Source organism: Mytilus galloprovincialis, chromosome 5, assembly GCF_965363235.1.
Source record: "Mytilus galloprovincialis chromosome 5, xbMytGall1.hap1.1, whole genome shotgun sequence".
Taxonomy (NCBI): Eukaryota; Metazoa; Mollusca; class Bivalvia; order Mytilida; family Mytilidae; genus Mytilus; species Mytilus galloprovincialis.
The window spans coordinates 79,380,143-79,405,861 of record NC_134842.1 but is presented as its reverse complement, the minus strand read 5'-3'; the positions used below and the strand labels follow the sequence as shown (position 1 = coordinate 79,405,861).

At 32.4% G+C, this 25,719-nt stretch overlaps 1 protein-coding gene across 10 annotated transcripts in view; it reads left to right on the top strand.

The window, feature by feature from the left end:
- The first annotated feature begins 1,508 nt into the window (after positions 1–1,508).
- LOC143076456 (uncharacterized) overlaps positions 1,509–25,719 on the top strand; it is a 56,124-nt gene continuing 31,913 nt past the window's right edge. For 5 of the 10 annotated variants that reach the window (XM_076252240.1, XM_076252237.1, XM_076252239.1 and 2 more), the window contains exons 1-2: positions 22,940–22,978; positions 25,041–25,202. In XM_076252240.1, the coding sequence (XP_076108355.1) occupies positions 22,955–22,978; positions 25,041–25,202 (186 nt within the window). In that variant the 5' untranslated portion in view covers positions 22,940–22,954. Of the gene's footprint in view, positions 1,559–6,219; positions 6,273–9,169; positions 9,213–11,281; positions 11,402–19,893; positions 20,033–20,074; positions 20,143–22,939; positions 22,979–25,040; positions 25,203–25,719 lie in introns of those variants that run through there. The other 5 variants (XM_076252241.1, XM_076252242.1, XM_076252245.1 and 2 more) reach the window with 5 other exon arrangements.

Sequence of the window (25,719 nt, the reverse complement as noted above, 5' to 3'; positions counted from 1 at the left end):
AATGTGTCAAAGCGACAACAACCCGACCATAGAGCAGCCGAAAGCCACCAATGGGTCTTTAGTGTAGCGAGAAACTCCTGCACCTAGAGGAGTCCTTCAGCGTGTGCCCTAAACAAATATGCATACTAGTTCATGGATAATTGACGTCATACTATAAACTCCGAATTATACACAAGAAACTAAAATTAATCATACCAGCGAACAAAGGCCAGAGGCTCCTGAATTGGGACAGGCGCAACATTGCGGCGGGGTTAAACATGTTCAGTTTGATATCTCCACCGACCCCTATACCTATAGCCAATGTAGAAAAACAAACGCAAAACAATACGCACAACAATACGCACAACAATACGCACAATAAATCTCAGTTGAAGAGAAGTCTGAGTCCGATGTCAGAATATGAAGCAAAAGAAAATAAACAAAATGACAATAATACATGAATAACAACAGACTACTAGTACATTGTAGTTATACTAACATGCCAGCTCCAGATCTAGATTAAACTGATTAAAGATTATGCAAGGCTATTTTTTTTGTCCCTATCCAAATATCTCATTTTTCACGTGGCAGTCCCATTTTTTCTTGCTTGCAACCCAGTTAATCTCTATTACCGTATTTACTTACCGTATTTATTGTTGATTTGTCAGTCTCACCCTGAACCTGCATGAAATAGTTGCCAGAGGCATACATTACACATATTCGAAATAATGCAAGGAAAGCAACCGCATGCTTCTTACTTCGACTATTTTATTTATAAGAGGCATAATTCAACCAAAGGCTTCTCAAAAAAAGCTACTCTATTATCCAATAACTTCAAATCTGATAACTTAGATGGTATCACGGCCTTTTACTTTAGAGATTATATTTCGCAACTTTTCGATTGAACTTGACGTAAAGAATACCATGTGCAGATATATACAACTAGATCGGATTCATACACAAACTTGCAAATTTAAATTCACTGCAATGAGGCTCAGCTGTAGATACGAATTATAAAATAAAATATAACTTGTATTTTCTCATTGTGAACTTTCCATTTTATGTAGCAAAATTCAACGATACGACGGCATGATTTGTGTTTGAAGAAAACATATTCTTGTTACAATGACAGAGTATATGCGTTCCAGTTCATATGGATCAAGGTTTCGTCAACTTTGTAACTGGTTTTCCATACCAGGAGATGCAAAATCTTAGAAATTCTTTGATATATTCCAATTTAAACATGAACAAGATATAAAAATAGCACTTTCTAATTTTAATGTACTCGAATTTGTATTGAAAATTTCAAGTTACCGATTATGTATCAATCAATCAATCAATCAATCAATCAATCAATAAATCAATCAATCAATCAATCAAATGTATAAGAATGAAATTATTTGTATCGTCTGGTTTTCATCTACTTAAGATTTATTTTGTTCACTGAAATTTTCCTCTACATTTTGCATACATTCTATCCATGCACGGAAATGCGTGGACTTTATTTAGAACGTTTTTGCAAAATTTAAAAAGCGTCGCCTACATCCGGTAAATTGATTTTCGGCTTCCAAGTTGTCAGGTAAAATATACAGGTGATAAAACGAAATAAGATATATGAAATCTAAAACTAAATTACTCATTTAATGCGTTTCTCTTTTTCTGTTCGTTTTTTTACATGCCATCACAATAATGGTTCTTCGTGTCATATTTATAAAACTTCTACTTCTACCTCTACCACTTAAAGTTACCACCGTCATAATTTAGCTATATAGAGGTAGCTGCGAAAACGTAGATCTTTTGTCCTTTGAATTTTTTTTTGCCATAGGTCCACAAATATTAATATCATCAAAAGGACCTTAAGAGCTACGTTTTCGCAGCTATTAGCTAGGTTGACTATCCTGCCACTGTTTGGTGTGCACTTGCAAAGGGATATGAACCATAACAATGCCACAGTCCAAGAATTATGGGACACATTTAAATACGAACTCTACGTAAATTTGGACAAGAACATACCATCAAAACTCATCCGCTCTAAAACAAGCTTACCCTGGATAAATCACAAAATTAGGAAAATGTTCAAAAAGAAAACCAGGCTATACCATCAAGCAAAGAGAACAAAGAACTGGTCAAACTACAGGCACTTTCAAAAAGAATGTAAAAGACAAGTCAGGAAAGCTGAATGGGAATACATCAACAACACCATAATGGAGGGACTGGAAAACAACAATCCAAAGCCTTTTTGGAAGTACATAAAATCTAGGAAACAAGACAACATTGGAGTATCACCTTTGAAAAGCAATGGCCAATTAGTGTATGATAGTAAAGGAAAGGCAGAATTACTGATACAACAATTTAAATCAGTATTTACAAGGGACAACGACAAAACATTGCCGAAAACAACAAAGCACATAAAGATCTCAATCCCATTCCTTGAAATAAAACATGAAGGAGTCGAAAAACTACTCAGGCAACTAAATCCATCAAAAGCTTCAGGACCAGACGGTATACCTAATAGAATCCTCAAGGAGTGCTCAAAACAACTTGCACCAGGACTCTCAATAATATACCAAAAGTCAATAAATACTGGAGAACTGCCAAGAGACTGGTTAAACGCAAACATCTCGAGCGTCTTTAAAAAAGGAGATAAACATGCACCAGAAAATTATAGACCTGTATCACTAACATCTGTGCCGTGCAAAGTACTTGAACATATCATCTGTAAGCACATACTAAACCATCTAGACAAGCACAGGGTACTAACATCACTCAACCATGGATTCAGATCCGGATACTCGTGTGAGACACAGCTACTAGTCACACTGCACGACTTCATGAAATCACATGATGCTGGAAACCAAATTGATGTTGCTATCCTGGACTTTTCAAAAGCATTTGACACAGTGCCACACAACAAACTCCTACACAAACTAGACGAATATGGTGTGAGAGGACCACTGAATAAATGGCTAGAAATGTTTCTAACTCAGAGAAGGATGAAGGTTGTCATTGATGGAGAGGAATCGGAAGAAGTTACAGTGGACTCAGGAGTGCCACAAGGAACCGTACTCGGACCCCTTCTCTTCCTCTGTCATATCAATGATCTCCCGGACTCAGTAAAATCAACTGTTAGACTTTTTGCTGATGATTGTCTGCTATACAGAAATATAAAAACTCAACGAGACCACACACTGTTACAACAAGATCTGGTTAGCCTAGAAAAATGGGCCAAAGACTGGGGTATGCGCTTCAACGCAAAGAAATGTTACATCTTGAGCATTAAGAACAAAAGTCAGAAGTTCTATACCCTTGATGGACACATACTCCAACAGGTCAAACACAACCCATACCTGGGACTACAGATATCGGACGATCTGAAATGGACCACCCACATTTCAAATGTAACTAAGAAAGCGAATTCTACACTAGGCTTTCTTAGACGCAACCTAAGATTTTGCCCAAAAGACTGCAAGAAAACAGCATACATTTCATTGGTGCGATCTACGATGGAATATGGGGCAATTGTATGGGACCCTTATACATCAAACAACATCAACCAATTAGAAAGAATCCAAAGAAGAGCAGCCCGTTTCATCACAGGGGATTATAAATCAAGAGAAGAGGGATCGGTCACCAAAATGCTAACAGTGCTGGAACTTGAAAACCTACAGTCCAGAAGAACAAGCCAAAGACTGGTATTTCTGTACAAAGTGGTTGAGGGTTTGGTCCCAGCTATCAAACCTGACGAATTTTTGGTAAAAAGCAAAACCAAAAGGACAATCAAACCTACACGCTTTGTAGACTTTGAGAGCACAAACATAGTTACCAACTCAGTTAAAAACAACTCAAAGGCAATTGATACTACAAACTGTAAAACTGAACAATTTAAGAACTCGTTCTTTGTCAAGACTGTTATTCATTGGAACCAACTGGAAGAAGCAGTAGTGTGCGCCAAGTCAGTTGAGAGCTTCAAAACAGCTCTCCAACGCCGTCAATAGGCGCTCTCTCTCCCGTCGAGTAAAAGCCAGTATTGGTACCTTCGACGTAACGATACAGATACAGATACAGAACGTAACAAGTCCAAAAATAATTTAAACAAATTTTTTTTGGTGCTGTATTCAACATTTATAATACATGATGGTGCAAATGAAAACATTGGACTTAAAATGTAATGTGCATTCAGTAAGCATTTGACAAGTCAAGACTTTCTGCAGTGGTCACTGAGGGAGGTAAGGTGTTCCAATATCAGTGTTCCAGCTAGGTTTTCAAAAGGGCAGGGTGCCAATCCTGAAAAAGGGCATTTAACGCGCGATATGATAATATGAAAAGGGCATATTTTAATAAAAGATGTTAATCAAACATTTGTGTTTAGTCGTTGAAACACAGGTTATACAAGAACAACATCTTTAGCCCATATAGAACTCTTATCTTTCTACTTTTAAGGCTGAAAAACTTGTCAAGCAGCTTGTCACACAAGTTTTTTTACCATTGCTTGGCACAGTTGAACTTTATATGCAGTATGTTTTGAAAGGAGATCTGTTTTATACTGTTTCTATGGTCTACCACATTTTAGTAAATTACCAGTTTCACCTTTCTACCCCTGCTGTGCTTGATGGCAATACAGCACAAAACAGCTGTGCTCAGTAAATTCACAATTTTAGGATATAAAGCAACAGTGAAAAATAGTATCAAAAATAAAGAATACAGAAAAAGATGACCAAGGCACCCTACCAACACTGCTACTAAGACCCTCTTTAACTTTTCCCATAACTCAAAATAAATACCTTAAAACATATATATTCTTAAGCAAGAAGTATGGAGACACATTTTAGAATATGTAAATGGGTTACTCAATGCTAGGAAAAAAATCAGATTGAGTTATCTTTCTTTATTCGGGTGTGCTCCTTCTTTGGAGGATTATAAACAGTACGTAAAAATGATGTAAATATGATCACAATATGGCGGCCGATTTTGTTATTTTCGTATCAAAAATGAAGGCAGTCAATGACAAATACGTCTGAATTTTCTGTTTATTTTACAGAAAACAAGTAAAACAATGTCTTCAACGAGTTTATAATGGTTTTCCAACTTTCTGTCATTACGTTTCTTCCATGAAACTACGGTAAACATCGCAAATTGTGCCCAAGTTGTTGTATGCACATTTCTTCAAAGATAATTGCCGACTGACCGATTCTATTTGAACGAATTAATGTAGATGATCATTAATGACCCATCCGATAAACGGATTACCTATAACAACAGATTATGACACCAGTTGTAACCATTGATTAGCTTGGGGTGGTAAACAAAGTCATAATCTTTTCCCCAGGTAAAATTTAGTAATTAGCGTATCATATCAATACGCAAATTAATATGCAATCGATCTTCAAAAAAGGCAGGGCGCCCTGGAAACTGTAAAAAGGGCACAGGGCGCCACTCGGAAAAGGGCACAGGGCGCCGCGCCCTCTGAAAACGGCCTAGCAGGAACACTGAATATGTTATAGTCCTTATCGCTATTTGTCCCCCATTACTGGATATCACACAGGTTTCTGTAAAATTTTGACGTCATAATACAAAATATCTGACGCCACAATGGAAAAGTGATTGTTGTATGCGTCAAAAGTTCAAGCTGCCGGGTCAGCCGGGATTAGCGATAAGGATGTAAGGTGTATTGTAAGTGGTTAGTAGGATTACATGTACATAATTTTTTACACCTTGTACCAGAGGCACTTGTTTCTGTCCATGGGAAGACCCTCTATCAACGTATATTTATACCATTAATATACCATTGTATACGTTGATCGTGATAGTGGGTCTTAAATATACGTTGATAGAGGGTCTTCCCATGGATAGAAACAAATGCCTGTGCCATCATACACCATCATAAGAGTTGTAATGGGGTACTTTTATGACAAATAACGGTAAAAAATCATGCCAAATTAGCCGAAATGACGTTAATGGTAATTTTTGACCCATGACGGTAAAATGAACACTGTCATTTGGACAATATATAAATCGACTCATTTTGATGAAATAGGTTAAATTAAAAAAAAAATTGAATATTCATCTAACAAATTCCTCCAATTATTGAGCTTATAATTAAATTATACAGAAAACAACATATTATCAGATCTTACTTAGTTATCACAAGTGTTTAATGTAAAACAGAAGTGTTAACCACTTATCACTATAAATACCTTTTCCTTCCGACCTATGTTTCCTGCTCAGACTTAATAAAATACAACTTACAAATACTTATATTTATATTTGTGAGTGTTGACTGATTAAATTCAACGGTAAGTGGACACATTTATATACATACAAATATTTTATGATACAGTAATTCAGAAATATATTCATGTTAATTATTACGTAAAGTTTAAAAAAGTGAATTGTCATAATTTAAACTGTGTTTTAACTGCTTTTTAGCTAAAACTCAAGTCATCAAATCTATTCCTGAATCCTGATACACATGCACAGTTTTCACTGGCGGTCGCCATTTTCGCAATTTGCAAAAAATAATAATTGTGGCGAAGGAAATTTTTAAAACGATTTATTTTCATCCATCTTGTTTATTTACTTTTATCTGGTTTCTCAGACTTTACTTGATCAGACAATACTCCGAATTCACCATGAACTGGTTAAGATTTTGACAGAAAATCAATAATCAGCTGATTGCATTTTATGGCTATGGACAACAAAGGATTAATTAATAAGCATGATAAGGTGTTGATTGTATTGATGACAAAATGATATGTTTAATTAAATGGTGTTATACGCCTCCAGATTTTGAGCTGATGTAAGACTACCATCATGTTTGTCACCACATGTGTTATTGAAATTGCAGATTTTTCAACTTTTTGAGATGTGGCCATTCGTGTCGCTTTGACACATCTAAGGTATAAGAAGGTGTGGTACATGTACATGTACTGTATGAGTGGCAATGAGACAACTCTCCATCCAAGTAACAATGTGTGAAAGTAAACCATTATAGGTCTAAGTACGGCTTTCAACACGGAGCCATGGCTCACACTGAACAGCAAGCTGCAAAGGGCCTCAAAATTACTAGTGTTAAACCATTCAAACAGAAATAAAAACAGCGGTCTTATATATATTTAAAAGGAGAAACACCCATAAACCACATCATATCTGAATAGGGGGAAATATTCTCCTGGTGGATCCCTACCCTTGTCATGCTTGTGTTGGTCATTAATGAAGCAGTCTGAATGTCTTGTTTTAACTTCTAGTCCTTACAGAACGTATGCAATTGTATTGTGTACATTTAGGTGTTCTCTTAATGGCATTATACATGTTATAGCAACATTATATCATGTGCTATATTATTTACCATGATATCACATGCTATATGAATAGAATTGAGAATTGCATGTAAATATAAATGTAGGGCTATTATTTTTATACATCTTTTCAGAAAACAGTGCTAATTTAAGTCAAATGGTCATAATGGTGCTATTTAAAATCATTCTTGTGATAACACTGTAACAGTAGCACAGTATTGATTGCTAATTTCTTCATTATCCTTCCTGAATATATGCTTAAAAATTTGCCACTGGACGTTAAACAAGCAAACAAAAATCAATCAATCCAATTGATTATTTAATTTCCATGTCATGGAGTCATAGTTTTATTTTTACAACAATGCATTTTGTGTGAGCCTGTGTCCATTGTTGTAAAATAAGGATATCCTATACCTATTACTTGTCATGGTCTGTATGTCATTGTATGTAGGTTGCTGTCTCATTGACAATTACATGGATCCCGGTTTAAAGTACTAAAATGATAGGAAATTGAATAGCAAATCTTCTTAGGGACGACATCAAAATTTCAATGGAGGATAAAAAAACTTAATTCATATAGTTTTTTCACTGACCCCCCTACCCCCCTATTAACTTAATTTGGGAAAAATTGATTGACCAATAAGGATACATGTAAAATCGATGTCAATTTATACAAAACTTGCAGCAATTTGACCCCCTACCCCAAACTATTTGAATCAAGTTTTTTATCCTTCATTGATTTTTTTTATGTCGTCCCTTAATAAAGTCATGTTAAAGTAAAAAAACACAACACCAATATCTTTTCATTTGTACATATATATATACATATATATGTACAAATGAAAAGATATTGGTGTTGTGTTTTTTTCTATATGTATATATACATACTAGAACAAACCTGTGATATCACGGGTCCGTGACTGAATTAAAGTATATAACTATGCGCAAGCCTTCTTTTAGTATTAGTATTGTCATCTGATAAAGTCATGCCGATTATAAGATACACAGTATTTCTCTGCTTTCAAGTCTTTCTGTTTGAACCCGTCGAACTGAAACAATAATATTAATAATTTGGAAAACAAAAGGTCCTAAAAAGGAGTATTTTTTAATCAACAGCATTGTCCTATATAAGTTATAAATAAAGTTGAATTCTTTGCTTCGCTGTTTTACGTCATGCCCACTAACAAATTGAAAACTGTACCTATACGCCTTATTTTTAGTCCAGATTTTTAGTATTCGTATTGTTATCTTAGAAAGTCTTACTGATTAAAATACTACCATCGGTAACAATTTGACAATTTAGTAGTGTCAACCCTGTGGTTATGACCCGTGTGTATAGCATATTAATCCTGAATACAACGTTTGGTGGTGCGCCTGTCAGATGCGGAACGTACAGATAAGGTAATAGGTAACAGGTGAATATACTATTGGTATCGGTAGCGGACTCGACCCGGAACTTCTTAATTATTGGCAATATTAATTACGTGGAAAACAAAAGGGCCTGGAGTGGTGTAATTTTTAATCTACACCTTTGTACTATATTAGTTATATACAAAGTTGAATTCTGTGATTCGTCGTTTTTACGTGATGACGGCTAACAAATTGGACCTCGTAATTTTAGTATTATAGATATATAAAACATGCTAGTGAAATAACACCCCCATGTTACAATTTCAGTGATTGACGGCTAAATCCAATTCTGCATGTAACATTTCTAATTAGCAGAAAATGTTAATTACATTACAACTGTTAACTGATAATATATAAGATGTTTTAATTTTCTTTGATACTACCTTACATGATTCATAGATGTAAAACATGTGGGTTTCAATCAGCTGTTTCCCACAGCTATTAAAGGTGTCAACATTTACCTGTCTTATTTGACTGTTTTACAGGTAAAGAACAATTTTTCGATGTCAAATAACATAACAGTTTAAGGTAAGTTTAAAATACTTATATATTTACTTAATATTTTGCTATTGATTCTAATACACATTTATATTGTCATGGTTGTCACAATTGTGCAGTACTAGTACTCAAGTACTGTCAACAGAATTTATTTAGGGGAACCAGATCCTAATTGTTGATTTCAAGGTTAAGAAAATAGGTTATTAGACTTTATAAACCTCTTATATTTTGATGGTACATGTATAAAACCACAAATTTGAAAAACCTCAGGTGGAACAATGCTTTTCCATAATTCTTTAGATTAGCAATATCTACCTCACTGAATAAAAATACTTCCACATCTATTACTGAAAGGTATCCTTGCAACATTTCCAAGTCAGAGGGATTGGAGGGGGGATGGGGGTGTTAAGGGCCTATTAGTAGGACCCCTCTTGTGGACATTCATCATGTTCATCATGTTCATATATAATTAAGGCATAAAATTTGTTTACAAATAAAACTTAAAAACTTTTGATAATGCTAGCCCCCTCCCCCCTCCTAATCTTATCTTACAATTGTAGTAGAGAATACACATTGTTTTGTATTTGTAATCTTAATATGGTCTTAAATTGTCAAAATCACTTGTCTAGATTTGTTTTGTACTTATTGCTGGATTGCTGCTATATAAACATTTGGTACCTAACATCTTCATGTAATACATGTACATAAATATCAATAAATATGCAAGTTAAGAGTGCACTAAAGTGTCAAAAGCTTTTATTTATGAAAAGTCATGAAAGTTGATCTTTTTAACAATGTTTAAAGATCTTTTCCAGGAAAGGAGTGAAATTGAAATATTGATTATTTTGATGATTCAGCTAAATTGTTTATGAGTAATCTGTAACATAACACCTGCATCTTATAAGTGTTTTAAAATTGAGGTAAAAAAAATGAATTAAATACCATTTATGATCATGATGATAGCTACCTGGTATTTCTTCCTGGAAATATAAACCTACATCCTGAACATTATTATAAATTAAAATTTTAGGATTTTTCAATATAATTTAATATATTTAAGTGATCTAGATGTTGTATTTGATAACATGGGTCGTTTTCAAGGTTACAAAGAAGGTGACGATGAACTCTTTTTTATAAATTATTTTTTAAAAAGGTATCAATCTTGACAAAAGTTCAAACAAGTGCATGTGCGTCTAGATGGCCATAAAATAATGAATAGAGAAAAAACAAAATAAGGTGACAAAATACTGATTACAGATTGAAATGCCCCACATACAGAATAAATAAATCATCTATTTTTAAAAGAAAATTAAATAGAAAAATCATTTTCATGATAATCATGATAATTTTACAGAAAATGTGTTATTTTTTAAAGATAATATAAAGAAAAGTAAAATGTCCTAAAACTTTTTGAAATTCAGAAGTTGAAGTATTTCATGTATGTTTGAGCCTTTATTATTGGTACCTTCTATAGTATACTGTAAACCAACTAATTCTCGTGAGTGATTTACTTTTGCTACTATCACAACAGTCTTCACGATGAACTATTAAATCTACAGGCCCGAGGCTTAATTTTTGAAAATTTTTAGTTAGATTCTGTTGGCCTGCAGGCCCTAGAGCAATTTCACTAGCCTGGGCTGCCACTCAGCGTGAAGACTGTCACAAGTAGAAAAATAATGCAAATATAAATCGTCGTGAACATGTTCAACTACGATGCTTCCTTATTTAACTACATCAAGTCAATTTGAAAATCACAGAATTAAATTGCTGCAATATAGCATAGAAGGAACTTCAAGCAAAATAAAGTATCCGCCAAAAATAAGTTGGTTTACTGTGGTATTCTTATCCTTTACTTTCGTACTTGACATTTATATCCTGTTATGTTATGATATAAGTTTATACATGTAGAGTATTTTTATAATAAGACAATTTACAAACAATGTCACGCTCCTGATCACATATTTATTATTATATCAAAGTTATAAATAGAATTGTCCTGGAGTATAAACTGGACACACTGGACGTTTATTACAAAGTAATTGTTCTGATATGTAAATGTGATAATGTTAATAAAAGTGGTTTTGTAAAAGCTGTTGAAAACTCAATTCATCTTTTTATTTGTTTGACTGGATTAAGAAAACTTTTATTTTCGAAAGGAATATTGTAAATCTAGTAAATTGTTGATCAAGAAAGGAGATACATGTAAATGAATATTCAAAGTAAGTGGATTGCAGTCTAAAATACATGTTTTAATGATAATAGTTGGAATAGAATGCATCCATGAAAAGTAAATTTTGCATCAAAACTGAAGTATATGCCATACTGTTAAATCCGAAATGTGTGCATGCGTTTTAATTATTGCCATTTTCATTATTATTGACCAATTCGCCGTTTCAGAATCTAATGCATCCTGGGTAATATTTTCAAAAGCGTACACCAAAGCGTTTTGATTGGTTTAAACGTTATAAACAATGGAATTCAACCAATGACGTAACGTTATTTTCACTTTGGGGTACGAACAATGAAATTACCCATGATGCTTTAGATTCTGAAACGGCCAATTGATATCAATGCATGATTAATTATTCCAATCCTGACACTGTGATATCTGAAGGTCACATGGAGACAAGGTCACATGGAGACTTCTAAATGTCTATTTTGATTGATCTGTGTTGTTGGTTTGCTTATTGTTGGAATACCCTCACTTTATTGTACTCATAACAATTACAAAAGCAGTTAAAGATATATATATAGAACAATGATATTTTTGTTTTGATACTAACTTTATTTGCATGCATGAATATCAAGGGAGCCCGTTAGCAATGGTTAGGGCAAACTGATATTCGAGCTGATGAAATCACAGACCAAGTCAGTATAAATAAATAAAATTCCATTATTCTTTTTATTGGCAATTTGTCTTTTAAACTGTATGTTTTTTTGGTTGAGAATATCAAGTTAAATTAAAAATTTTAATAGTTTAGGACTTTTAAGTGTACAAAATATTGTGATAGTTGTTCCGTTGTAAGACTTGTAAGAATGAGGTCACATGCATTTTATTTATGAAATGATGTGGATGCACTTGAGCAAATAATGTTGCTGCACAAATTCATGTGAGCAAATGATGTTGCTGCACAAATTCATGTGAGCAAATGATGTTGCTGCACAAATACATGTGAGCAAAGATGTTGCTGCACAAATTCATGTGAGCAAATGATGTTGCTTCACAAATCCATGTGAGCAAATGATGTTGCTGCACAAATACATGTGAGCAAAGATGTTGCTGCACAAATCCATGTGAGCAAATGATGTTGCTGCACAAATTCATGTGAACAAATGATTTTGCTGCACAAATACACGTGAGCAAAGATGTTGCTGCACAAATTCATGTGAGCAAAGATGTTGCTGCACAAATCCATGTGAGCAAATGATGTTGCTGCACAAATACATGTGAGCAAAGATGTTGCTGCAAAAATACATGTGAGCAAATGATGTTGCTCTCAAATACATGTGAGCAAATGATGTTGCTGCACAAATACATGTGAGCAAATGATGTTGCTGCACAAATACATGTGAGCAAATGATGTTGCTGCACAAATACATGCGAGCAAATGATGTTACTGCACAAATACATGCGAGCAAATGATGTTACTGCACAAATTCATGTTAGCAAATGATGTTGCTGCACAAATACATGTGAGCAAAGATGTTGCTGCACAAATCCATGTGAGCAAATGATGTTGCTGCGCACATACATGTGAGCAAAGATGTTGCTGCACAAATAAATGTGAGCAAATGATGTTGCTGCACAAATACATGCAAGCAAATGATGTTGCTGCACAAATTCATGTTAGTATATGATGTTGCTGCACAAATACATGTGAGCAAAGATGTTGCTGCACAAATCCATGTGAGCAAATGATGTTGCTGCGCACATACATGTGAGCAAAGATGTTGCTGCACAAATAAATGTGAGCAAATGATGTTGCTGCACAAATACATGCAAGCAAATGATGTTGCTGCACAAATTCATGTTAGTATATGATGTTGCTGCACAAATACATGTGAGCAAAGATGTTGCTGCACAAATACATGTGAGCAAAGATGTTGCTGCACAAATACATGTGAGCAAAGATGTTGCTGCACAAATTCATGTTAGAAAATAATGTTGCTGCACAAATTCATGTGAGCAAATGATGTTGCTGCACAAATAAATACATGACGTCATTGTCTAATATTTTTGAGTATCAAGTCATGTCAAAAACTTTTAAGATCAAAGGGAAGAAGTTATCATTGTTGATAAACTTCAATATTTTATAGCAATGTCCTAAACAAAATATCTCTTTTGCACATAAAATATGTTTTGCTTAATTAATAAATTTTTCAAATGAAGATGGAGAAGGGAGACATAAGTCAGGTAATGTAATAAGCATGTACATGTATAAGCGTTACGCAATCAAAGGTTTTGATACACTGGTGTGAATTGACCATTAGGAACACATGACCTTCAGGTTAAAATATATACCTCTTCACTGTGTTACAATATATGGCTTGTCCCACTGTGATAATTTGGGTAATTTTATCACCTTAGGGGAATTTAAGTTACATGCAAACTGAAAAGGGAATTATGGAGTTGTGATTCTCATCATTGCTTGTTTATATATTTTTTTTAATGCTCAGCACTGCTTTTGAGAAGTGTAAAAACTGCATGGGCACCAAAATAATTGTTCCACAGTGCGGGAATATTAGCTGTAATTCAGTGTTTTTAGCATATTTTGGACATGGATTTTTGTGTTGGGCCAACTTATTAAATGCAGTGGCGGATCCAGAAATTTTCATAAGTGGGGCCCCACTGACTGACCTAAGAGGGGGTCCGCATCCAGTCACGCTTCAGTGATTCCCTATATAAGCAACCAAATTTTTTCCCAAAAAGGGGGGGCCTGGGCCCCCCTCTAAATCCGCCTCTGAAATGGGGGCATTTAGTGTTACCTATTTCTAGCCTGTCAATCAATAAGTTATTTAAAGCATACAGGTAAAAAGCATGAAATAGATTGCAGGAATCACCAAATTTTCTGTACAGGACAGTACAACTGACCATAGCAACCATCATTAAACACATGACTCATCTGTGAAAAAAATAGATACAAACAACTATGCACAGCACATGGAACCGATTCATTATGTTTATCCCAGCTCACATTAAAACTATACAAGAATATGAAATTGGGGTCAGAACTCTAATTTGGCATTAAAATTAGAAAGATCATATCATAAGAAACATGTATACTAAGTTTCAGATTGATTGGACTTCAACTTAATCAAAAACTACCTCGACCAAAAACTTTAACCTGAAGTGGGACAGACGAACGAACGAACAGATGGACAGATAAACGGAAGGACAGATGCACGAACGCACAGACCAGAAAACATAATGCCTTTCTACTATCGTAGGTGGGGCACCTCTTCTATCATAAGTGGGGCATAATAAGGAGATATATGTGATATGATAGCTAATGTATAAGGTTCCATACCTACCCTATACTTCTAGGGAGGTATTAACGACCTTGACTACCTGTTGAGAGTCTCAAATGGTCAACTACAGCTACGAGAATAGAGACAAGGATATAAACAACTTTAGGTCAATTGTCTTTTGGCATTTATCAACATTGTTGTTGATATTATCGTACAATATGTACAAATACTAGCTTAAGAAAACACAAAATAAGAACTAGGTAGTAAAAGTAAGGAATATAACCTGAATTAAAATGTTTTGAATTAAAATGATAACAAAACGATTGACAATTATCTGAATACAGATAATATCGACCGTTATTGAAGGGGAATAATAGGATCAAATAATCGTGGAATTTAGGAAATTGATAACATTTCAACATACCAAGTCTCTCACCTAATTTACTGTTATTTAGCTGTCAACAGAATTTTATTCTTGATAAATGATATGAAATTTAAAACATGAAAATTATAGGGTCTTACTACATTGTACTAAAGTCAAATGGCAATATTTAAATTCCTTTCAGTGAAAACTGAATTATAAAATGTTTATATAATGTCTTTTAATGATTTCACAAGTTTCTTATGTTTTTAACTTTAAACATTTAGCTCAGTTTAACATAGTTGGAATTCATTGCATGTTGAAATATGTTTATAGGGATATTATCAATGCAAAACCTTTGACAACTTTTTAAATGATCATAATTTGAAATGATTATATCAATTAACCAAAATGTTTTTTTATAAATGTTTGAATTGATTCTTGGTACAAAAAAAATGCATATAAAATTTTCAGTAGTGTACTGCATAATCTGGTCTATTTAGAGTTTTGCATGTTTGTTATGTCTGTATACTGCTAACAATGATCCTATTATCAACAGGAGCCTGTAATTCAGTGGTTGTCGTTTGTTTATGTGTTACATATTTTTTTTCGTTCATTTTTTTACATAAATAAGGCCGTTAGTTTTCTCGCTTGAATTGTTTTACATTGTCTTATCGGGGCCTATTATAGCTGACTATGCGGTATGGGCTTTGCTCATTGTTGAAGGCCGTACGGTGACCCATAGTTGTTAATGTCTGTGTCATTTTGGTCTTTTGTGGATAGTTGTTTCATTGGCAATCATACCACATCTTCTTTTTTATATTTAACAAAATCATATAGATTTTCACATTTATTGTGGAACTGTTTGAATAGTTGACCAATATAGATATTTATCCCCAACCACAACTAATGTAGCTGTATTAGGGATATGATATTTTTGTCAATTTTTTCATCCACACTTTGTAGTAATGTTACTCCTCCTTAACAAGAGATTTTATTTCAATTAAACTCCAACAGTTTTATAAGTATCTACTCAGAATTATTGTAATTTTACCAATTACATTTTTCCTTGGTTTCAATTTTCAAAGCATTCTATATTTTTAGAAAAAGATAAAAAAAAAAAGGTTGACCTGTGTTGCATTTGTATTGGCAAACTGTCCAAAACAATTGACTCAATTCCAATGAAAAATATTGTATTCACTCTTGTATTAGGTCATAGCTATGCACCTCCTATCTTATTAGATTTGAATATTTTCCTGGGTATTTAATAAGCAAAACATTGATTTTGCCATATCAATTCAAATTTGATATTGGATACATATATTTAAAAAATATCATTGTGCCAAATAGTGAGTGCAACCAAAGATAGTCCTAAACATGCTAAATGTGCAAGTTATCTTGGACACAGCTGATAATTGTTCTTGGTTCAATAGATCTTGGAACTCTCCACTTTAGAAAAGATAGATTTCCTTGCATAATAGATTGCATATCCATTATATCCTTATATATTATATGTCTTTAATTTAGAACCCTATATTATCATACAAAGCAGAGATAACTCTTTGTCAAAAAACAATTTCAAGAATTTAGAGACAAACAATGTGTGCTGCTATGAATTGATATAATGAAAAAGTCAAAGGTCTAAATATTAATGCAATCATTAGGCTTGATGAAAGCACTGATTTTAATTGTCTAGCAATGATGCTCAATTTCTGTCAACGTTTACGGTATATATATCTATATATATACAACTCGTCTAAACATAAACCCAACAATGTTAGATCTGTAAATTTGCTTTCACATATTTTTAGTTCTTCCCTCGCCGGGATTCGAACCCATGCTACTGTGACACCAAATCGCCTGCACTGTAGCCGTATTAATGTTAGATACAGTCACAGAAAATAATTATATTTATAAGAAAGTCTGAGCCAGTGACAACTCTACAACAGATTTATCCATCGGATCACCAGCAGTGATGTTGATACATGGCTGTGTACATATATATATATATTTAAGATGTTTAATTTTAAGTGATTTAACAAAATTGTATTTGAACAATGTAAAATAGAATTATTTCTGTGTTTGCAACCCTCAAATTCTTAATTGATGGTGGCAATTTTAATCTTCATGATCAGTTACTGTTATTCCTGAAATATCTATATAAATACTAAAATTACGAGGTCCAATTTGTCAGCTGTCATCACGTAAAAACGATGAATCAAAGAATTCAACCTTATATATAACTAATATAGTACAATGGTGTTGATAAAAAATTACACCACTTTAGGCCCGTTTGTTTTCCACGTAATTAATATTGCCAATAATTAAGAAGTTCCGGATCGAGTCCGACACCAATACCAATACCAATAGTATATTCACCTGTTACCTATTACCTTATCTGTACGTTCCGCATCTGACAGGCGCACCACCAAACAGTGTATTTAGAATTTTGCTGTATATTGTTGAGTAAAAAATACTCCATTTCAGGCTCTTTTGTTTTCCAAACTATTAATATTACCAATAATTGAGAGATTGTAGGTCGACGGGTTCAAACAGAAAGATTTTGAAATCAGAGAAAACTGTGCACCTTATACATGTTATAATCGGCATGACTTTATCAGATGACAATACCAATACTAAAATAAGGCATACGCATATATAGTTATATATCAGTCACGGACCCGCGATATCACGGGTGTGTTCTAGTATGATATAAAAAAGAAGCAGTGGTATGATTGCCAAATTGAGACACTTTCCTCAAGAGACCATATGACACAGATATAAGTATGCTAGTGTACTTATCATGCTTATAGTCTAATTTATGCATATTTAACAGCAGATGTTACTCCTGTATACATATTTTATGTAATTTAAAAACAAAAAAAGCTGTTGAATATTTTGATATATTATAAATTACTTTATTATTTAAAAATGTAAGTTGTATTGTGAGAGGAAATTTATTACCTAACATAATTCTTAGTAAATTGTTGTATATATCATGTCCTTGTACCTGTTATATTTGATAGTTAATAGCATTAAAATGTTTTCTACTGTATATGTACATTAAGATTACATACAGATAACATTTAATGTATGAATTTTTAATGTACATTTAACATGATGTACAATTTGCTAAAAACATTATCTGATTTAATTGTAAAAGGTATTGTTTCATGGGCCACCAACAGTTTTTTTTTTCATATCATTTGAAGTTCAATTTTCTTTATGATAGAAGCTACAACTATTAATTTAATACTGGAATCAGATTGGTACGTTATAAGTATTTTGGAATAATGGAAAGCTTAAACATGTAATCTCAATTTATAATTGAAGCTATGAAAGATATCTTATGCTCAGTATTTGGGTCCTGAAACAGCATATATTAAAGGGGCTGCTTCAATCCTTTTGTACATAGCAGGAATCAGCAGCTGAGACATCAGAATTATACCCCACACTTTTCATTTATTTGAATAATAAAAAAAATACCCTGTCATATAATATTTTTAATGGAAAATTAACCAATAGCTATCGTGATCATATTATTTAATAGAGAGATGAATAGATTTGACATATATCTGATGTATTTATAACTGTGGTTTAATCGCATCTATGTTAGGTCTGATATATTTGTTCAGTTTTGAATATCTTATGATGTAATCAACAACCTTATATATTTCATCTAAATTTTTCACCTGTATCATATTCAAGCTTAAAATATCTATCTATAGTAGCAGCTCATCTGTAACCATTCATTGACATATATATTGTACTTTCACCCAAAAACTAATTTAAGTGTCCATGTAATCCTAATCAGGAAAATTGTATTTTTTTAAATTCTAAAGTCAGATTATAAAATTCATGGAGGATTTTTAATCACCATTTCCACGTGTCTTCCATACAATTTGGCTCAATAGTAAAAAACGTCATTGTTTTAAATTGAAAGAAGATTTTCCGTCAAGGATTTTTTTAAAGGACATACAAACTATAGTGGGAATTGTTTGACGAGACAAGCAAACGTATAGTTGATTCGTACCTACAATTAAAGGTATATAGCCAGTATTACCTATCATTACACCATTAATAAAATAATTGGCATTTTTCAGCTCTGTTTCAAATTGAGTATACACTAATTTTAACCTAGATAATTGACAGATGTACATGTATGATAGGAGATTAATTTTATCCTGATTTTTACTTTTAATAATCAGATGTTGTATCATATAGTGTAAGGATATATAGTACATATCGTGGGACGTTAGGTAAGAAATCTGGGAAAATTTAAATTGAATGACAACTTAATTTGGTTTATTCAATTTTATTGAAATTTAATGGTTAGCAGAGATGTATAGAGGTATTATTATGTGAATTTAACTATAAAAATGATGATGTGGAATTTTTTTAATGATTGATATAGTGTGGAAATTTCAGCAGCCTCATAAATTCTAAAGGTTTACATTTTTAACACGTTTAGAGGTTGATGTTTCTGTATAGAACATAATAAAATCGGGAAAATACACATTTTAGGAGCAGATCCAGCCATTTATAAAAGAGTGGGGTTTCCAACTCTATGTTCCCATTCAAATGCATTCCTAAACTAAAAAGGAGGGGTGGGGGCTCCATACCAGGAACGTCCCCTGGATCCTCCACTGTAATTGAATAATTTCGCAAGTTTCTGTATTTGCAAGCTTGAAATAAAGACTATTGCCTGTGTGCACTTAAAGACTCTGCTGGAAATTACCGTTAGATACCCTTATAAGGTTATATGAAATATTGATTAATATATTTCAAGGTAATACATTCATATAAGTACATGCATTTAAATTTTTAATAAGTCTGATCTATATTTAAACTTTCATGGTTGAAACTGTATATTTATTGATAACCAGCTATAGCGTTAGATCTTTCAATATTTTTACAAATTTTCAAATGAGATTTAAAGCTTAACCAGAAGCTGTGATAAGGATTTCCCTATTGTCCTGTTAGTTTTAAATTGGTTGTGATGTCATCCTAGTCTTTCAAGGTAAATTATGTTATTTTTCAAATAGATTACTCAAAGTATTGATCGAACTGATTATTGTGTTGTGGTATGTAAGGTACCTAAGAAAGTTTTGTGTATAATCATCTGTAGAGGTAATTATCCTGTTAGTGTATTTTAAATTGTGTAATTTTAATGTAAATTAAAATTTGAAAAGTATATTACTTAGAAAAATATTGAAAAAAAGTATGAAGTCATTTTGAACTTGAATGACATAATTTTTTATATTCATTATATCTGTAAATATTTTATGATGGGAAAGATCAAACGGTCATGACAGTTTTAACAGTTTGATTGAAAATTATAATTTGGTAAGCATTTTGTACTCAGACAAAGTTAAAATAAGATTAGGAGTGACATTCATTAATTTCCTAAGTTGCTTAAAGATTGAGAAAATAAGTTGTAATTGATTTCACTGTACATTTTGCACTTCATTCTTTGAAAACTCAGCTGTGTTTTGTTTTTTGTTTGTTTATTGGGAAACACATGTGTAGCTTATTTGTTTGGTGTTCAAAATGCAAAAAAGGGAATGTGATAGTTTTTAACATATTTTCTACATATAATATTTTATTTTAGACGCACTCTAGTCTCAGCTTGCACTGTATTTGATTCTTTGAAAAGTGAAATTTATTTTTGGTAAAAGTGCAATATGCATCTATATTTAAATATTCAAGGTGCAACAAGGGATTGTGATAGTTTAGACGCAGAGCTCCATTTCCAAATTCTGTATTTCATTTTGGCCTCACCTAGATGTTATTGTGACTATACTATATACATGATATATAAGGTTGAATGTTCAAGGGTCTCAGAGCTTTGTAACACATATATTGTTTATATGTTTGTGAAAAGATTTACAAATACTGATGTATAGTTTTCAAGTGGGGTTTTTATTTGTAAAAAGAAAAGATTAAAGTTCAATAAAGAACTGTTAAACATGATAAAGAAATAAGATTATCTTTGTCCTTTGAAATAATTTACAAGATAGATCTTTGTTAGATCTTTAACCCTGAACTATTTACAACAGAAAAATTATTGGCATATAAAATTGAAAAAGATGGGAACTTTTTTAATGTCGTAAAACTTTAAATGAGAATTTTGAATAAATTATGTGTGTTGAGTTATAATACATGTTATAAGATCTAGACACAAAAAGCTAATATTGCAGATTTTCAGACAAAAAAGAGATGACTTAATTGAAAATTGAAGGAAAAGAGTAGAATAATGTAAAGATGTGAATTTTGTAGAATTAGTCTTACTTTAAAAGCTGGGAAGATACCTAAAAAAACGCTTTATTCCTCATGTTCAAGCACAAAATTATAAAAAATAAGGGGTTAAATTTGCTGTTTAACTGAGTGACCTTAATTTTCATCTTTCCTTAATATCTTTTTGCAAAATACCTAATTATTTCAAAGAAATAAATGTTCGAGTTTTTATTGTGTAATGTTCACTTGTAGTTTTATGCAATTTCCTCATGCAGACAATATTTTTTTTTTGTGGGATTTGAAATGTTGGTGAACTTGAGATAGAGTCAAATATTAAGTTGAATATTATTACAGTTTAAGTTTTAACATGAAGAGATCCTGCAATTATACTGCAGAGCTTGAAATTATCATTAGTATTATTTATTTGGTTTTTGTGTGAATGTAGACTTGCATGTATAAAGTTGACCCTTTAATTTGTATTATATAACGGGAGTACATACATTGTGCACTTAGTCGTGTTATCTATAAATGGGAGATAATAATCTAAAATCAATCAGGCTGATCATGGACATGGAGGTGTGTAATCTTGTAATTGTTGATAATGTACAGTTAATGGGTCGTTTAATTACCTACCTGACCACCTGACAAGTCTAACACTTGACCACAAATTATGTCTAGTAATTACTTACTTGACTATTACTGACAAATCTAACACTCTACCACAAATTATGTCTAGTAATTACCTACCTGACCACCTGACAAATCTAACACTCTACCACAAATTATGTCTAGGCAATATGTCATTTTCGCTATTCAAGTAGGCATCCTAAGGACACCAGATAGTGTTCCCTCAGAAAAAAACAAAACGTATTTGTAAAATATTATAGACATGTCTGATTGAGTGTCTTCTCCTTCAAATTGTATTTTTCAAGATTTGTATATATACTTTTGTGACTTATGACAATGCATGGTTTTTACTAACTAATATAAGTCAATAGGAATATTTGTATGTTGTTGAAATAAAATTTTTGTTTTTCAATAAGCAACAAAATCTACAAAATTTAAGTACCAGGTCCTTCTTGAAATATTTTTTAATCCACAAGGACCATAACTTATTGTCACTGAAGTTCCCATCTGTGTAGAGGATATGCCTGTACCTAATATTGCTACAGTTTTGCATTAATTAGCTTCTTCCTTTACCTGGATATCTATCCAATTCCGGTACACCACATGCAGCTCTTGCATTGTATAATTTTGTACAAAATTTTGAAAATGGATCAATGCACATTATTTTATAAGATCTTTGAAATTGTAAAGTGTATCAACCACTTATTTGAGAAATGCACTTTGATTATGGAAATTGTTAAGAATCAGCTGTTTTGCATTTTAATTCACAGTTTACAAATATATGCTTCATTCAGGATTTAATAATGACTTTGAATGAATATTATTGGACTCCTACTTCTTTTCTTAGCTTGTAGTAAAATCATAAGCAAAATCAAGGTGATAAGATAAAACTAGTGCAAGCTTAGTCTTTCCTCAGGCTTTTCACAAATCATGTCAATAATTTTCCCACCTGTCTTTATATTGCATAATAAAATATGATAATTTTTAACATAAATCTGATACACGTTATGATGTTTTCCATCTTGAAGAAAGATTTAAGGAAAACAATCAACAAATACATTTTGTGATATATATAGTAATGGTCCTAAGATTCAGATTGAAGGTGGGTTATCTGAAATACATGTAATTGTTATTTGAATTTCATGTAATATTTAAATCTTGTTTTAAAAAAAAAATTAAAAAATTGTAATAATTTTACTTAAGATGTTTTTCCTTTTGTGTTACTGTGAGGGTTTATTTCATGAGTTATTTAGCTGATTTCTGATTTTTTCCTACTTGTACTATTTTCTTAAAAAAATATTTGATTTATAACACGAGTTAAAAATATTTGATTTATAACATGAGTATCAGTTTTAAGACATGTATGAAAATGACAGGTTTTATGAGAGGTGGAATGCATGTTCAGATAAATTTTAATGATTTTAAGTTAATTTTATTTTAAGGCTAAATCACCCCTGGTATTATTTTATTACCTTTCATTTTTCCATTGCAAGTTTAAGAAGACGGTTATGATTGCCAAAGAGACAACTCTCCATCAGAGACCAAATAACGTAGACTAGGTTAGCCACTAAAGGTCACCATAAGGCCTTCAAATTATTTGTAAATTGCATGAGGGCAATAACATTTTAACAACTTCACCCTACTTTAATTGTACTAGATAAACACACAAAACCTTTTGTAGTTCACTTATTATAAAATTGAGAATGGAAATGGGGAATGTGCCAAAGAGACAACAACCCGACCACAGAAAAAAACAACAGCAGAAGGTCACCAACAGGTCTTCAATGTAGCGAGAAATTCCCGCACCCGGAGGCGTCCTTCAGCTGGCCCCTAAACAAATATATACTAGTTCAGTGATAATGAACGCCATACTAATTTCCAAATTGTACACAAAAAACTAAAATTAAAATAATACAAGACTAACAAAGGCCAGAGGCCCCTGACTTGGGACAGGCGCAAAAATGCGGCGGGGTTAAACATGTTTGTGAGATCTCAACCCTCCCCCTATACCTCTATCCAATGTAGAAAAGTAAATTTTTCAAATTATGTTCAGTTAACTTCAATCTAATGGAAGACAATTTGTCTTTTACACAGTCAGATATTATATTGACACAGACCAGTCTTATTTATGCTTGGTACTTTAAGCAAGAAGCAGAAAACCATACAACCCTCCACACTTGATGGGAACCAATCTCACAACCTTGCACACATGATGGCACCCACATTGAAATAAGACTGCTGAAGCTTTTAAAATTATTTGCATTTATGTATAATCATAGCGAAAAATGAAATAACTGTTAGCCAAACAGAAAATACATCAAATTTATTTAAATGATGATTTAAAATTTGTATCAAGTTATGATCAATTCTTTTTCATATAATGAGTTAAGTGAATATTCTTTTATAATTATTTTTATTAGACTAGCCACATACTAAACTCTTATGATCTACTAGTAAAACAAAAGGCTCATTTGAACTACAAATCAGCTTCTTTGATATACAATGCTCTAATGGTATGAATTCAGTCAATATTAATGTAACATCTTGCACACCATGTCACCACACAAATATTTCACAGATTAATTATTTGTTTTATCAATGGAGAAGCGGTAAGCTAAAGTAAAAATGTACTTTTAATTGTAGTCTTTTGATATTTCTCTTAAAAAAATACCTATTTTTGGAGATAAAGATTTATGATTTAGTCCAAAATAAAAGTAATACAAAAAAAGTCATGTGTTTATACAACAATGCTACTTGCCCAATTTTAATATTGCTCAGCAAAATATCTATGTAAAGTTTTATTGGAAATTTTATTGTGCCTAAAATTTCTAATTTCTATTTTCAACAAGTTTGCTGTTTATTGTCATCTTTTATTATAGAGGCCTCGGTTGCCTAGTTAGGTCTTAGTAGTTCTACTGTGATCACTAGCCTGTGAGTCAACTCTGAAGTTGTGAGTTCGAACCCCTGCAGGTGCACTTGACTTCAATCTTAATTGACTTTATATATAGGATTGTCAGTTTTCCTATCTAATGTTGGTTGTATTCTCTGTGCACTCTGGCTATAAATCCTCCATCAGTAAAATTGGCTGCCTTCAAATAGCCAAAAAGTTGCTTTTAAAACTGACATTCAAACACCAACAATATATCATCTTTTTTTCATTACAGAATTTTCCTAAAAGAAAGACTAAACCACCGCTATTGACTGCAGGTCAGAGTTCAAGGTCGAATGATCTAGATGATATATTGACAGACAATAACCCGATCTTAGAGGAAATATTCCAGGAAGAAGACATGGCGCAAGAACGATCAACGCTCACTAAAAATAGGGTAATTCTATGGACTGAAGTGTTTTTGTAATTGTTAAGAGTGTTTTTTTTTCTTCATTTTTTCCCTGTATGTCAATTAGCCTTTTCAGAATCTAAAGGACTATGGGTAATCTCATTGTTCGTACACCAAAATGAAAATAACGTTACATCATTGGTTGAGTTTCCATTGTTTATCACATTGTAAACCAATCACAACATTTTGGTGTACGGTTTTTGGAAATATTACCCAGGATGCATTAGATTATGAAACGGTGAATTAATGAAGTGGAATTTATACTAATGCCTCAGTTGTTTTTATAAATTCTCTTGTTTTTATAACTGGACACGCTTTTGGACAGTCATTGACACTTTCAGTACATAATTTAAAGTGGTTAAAATTTAACTAAAATAAGATTACCAAATGAAAACACACACACATGTATTCATCAAAATATACAAAAATCTAAAGGCTCAGATATATTATACACCATGTTTCAGCCCAAATTAAATTAAGGAGGAGAAAAAAGATAGAAAATTCC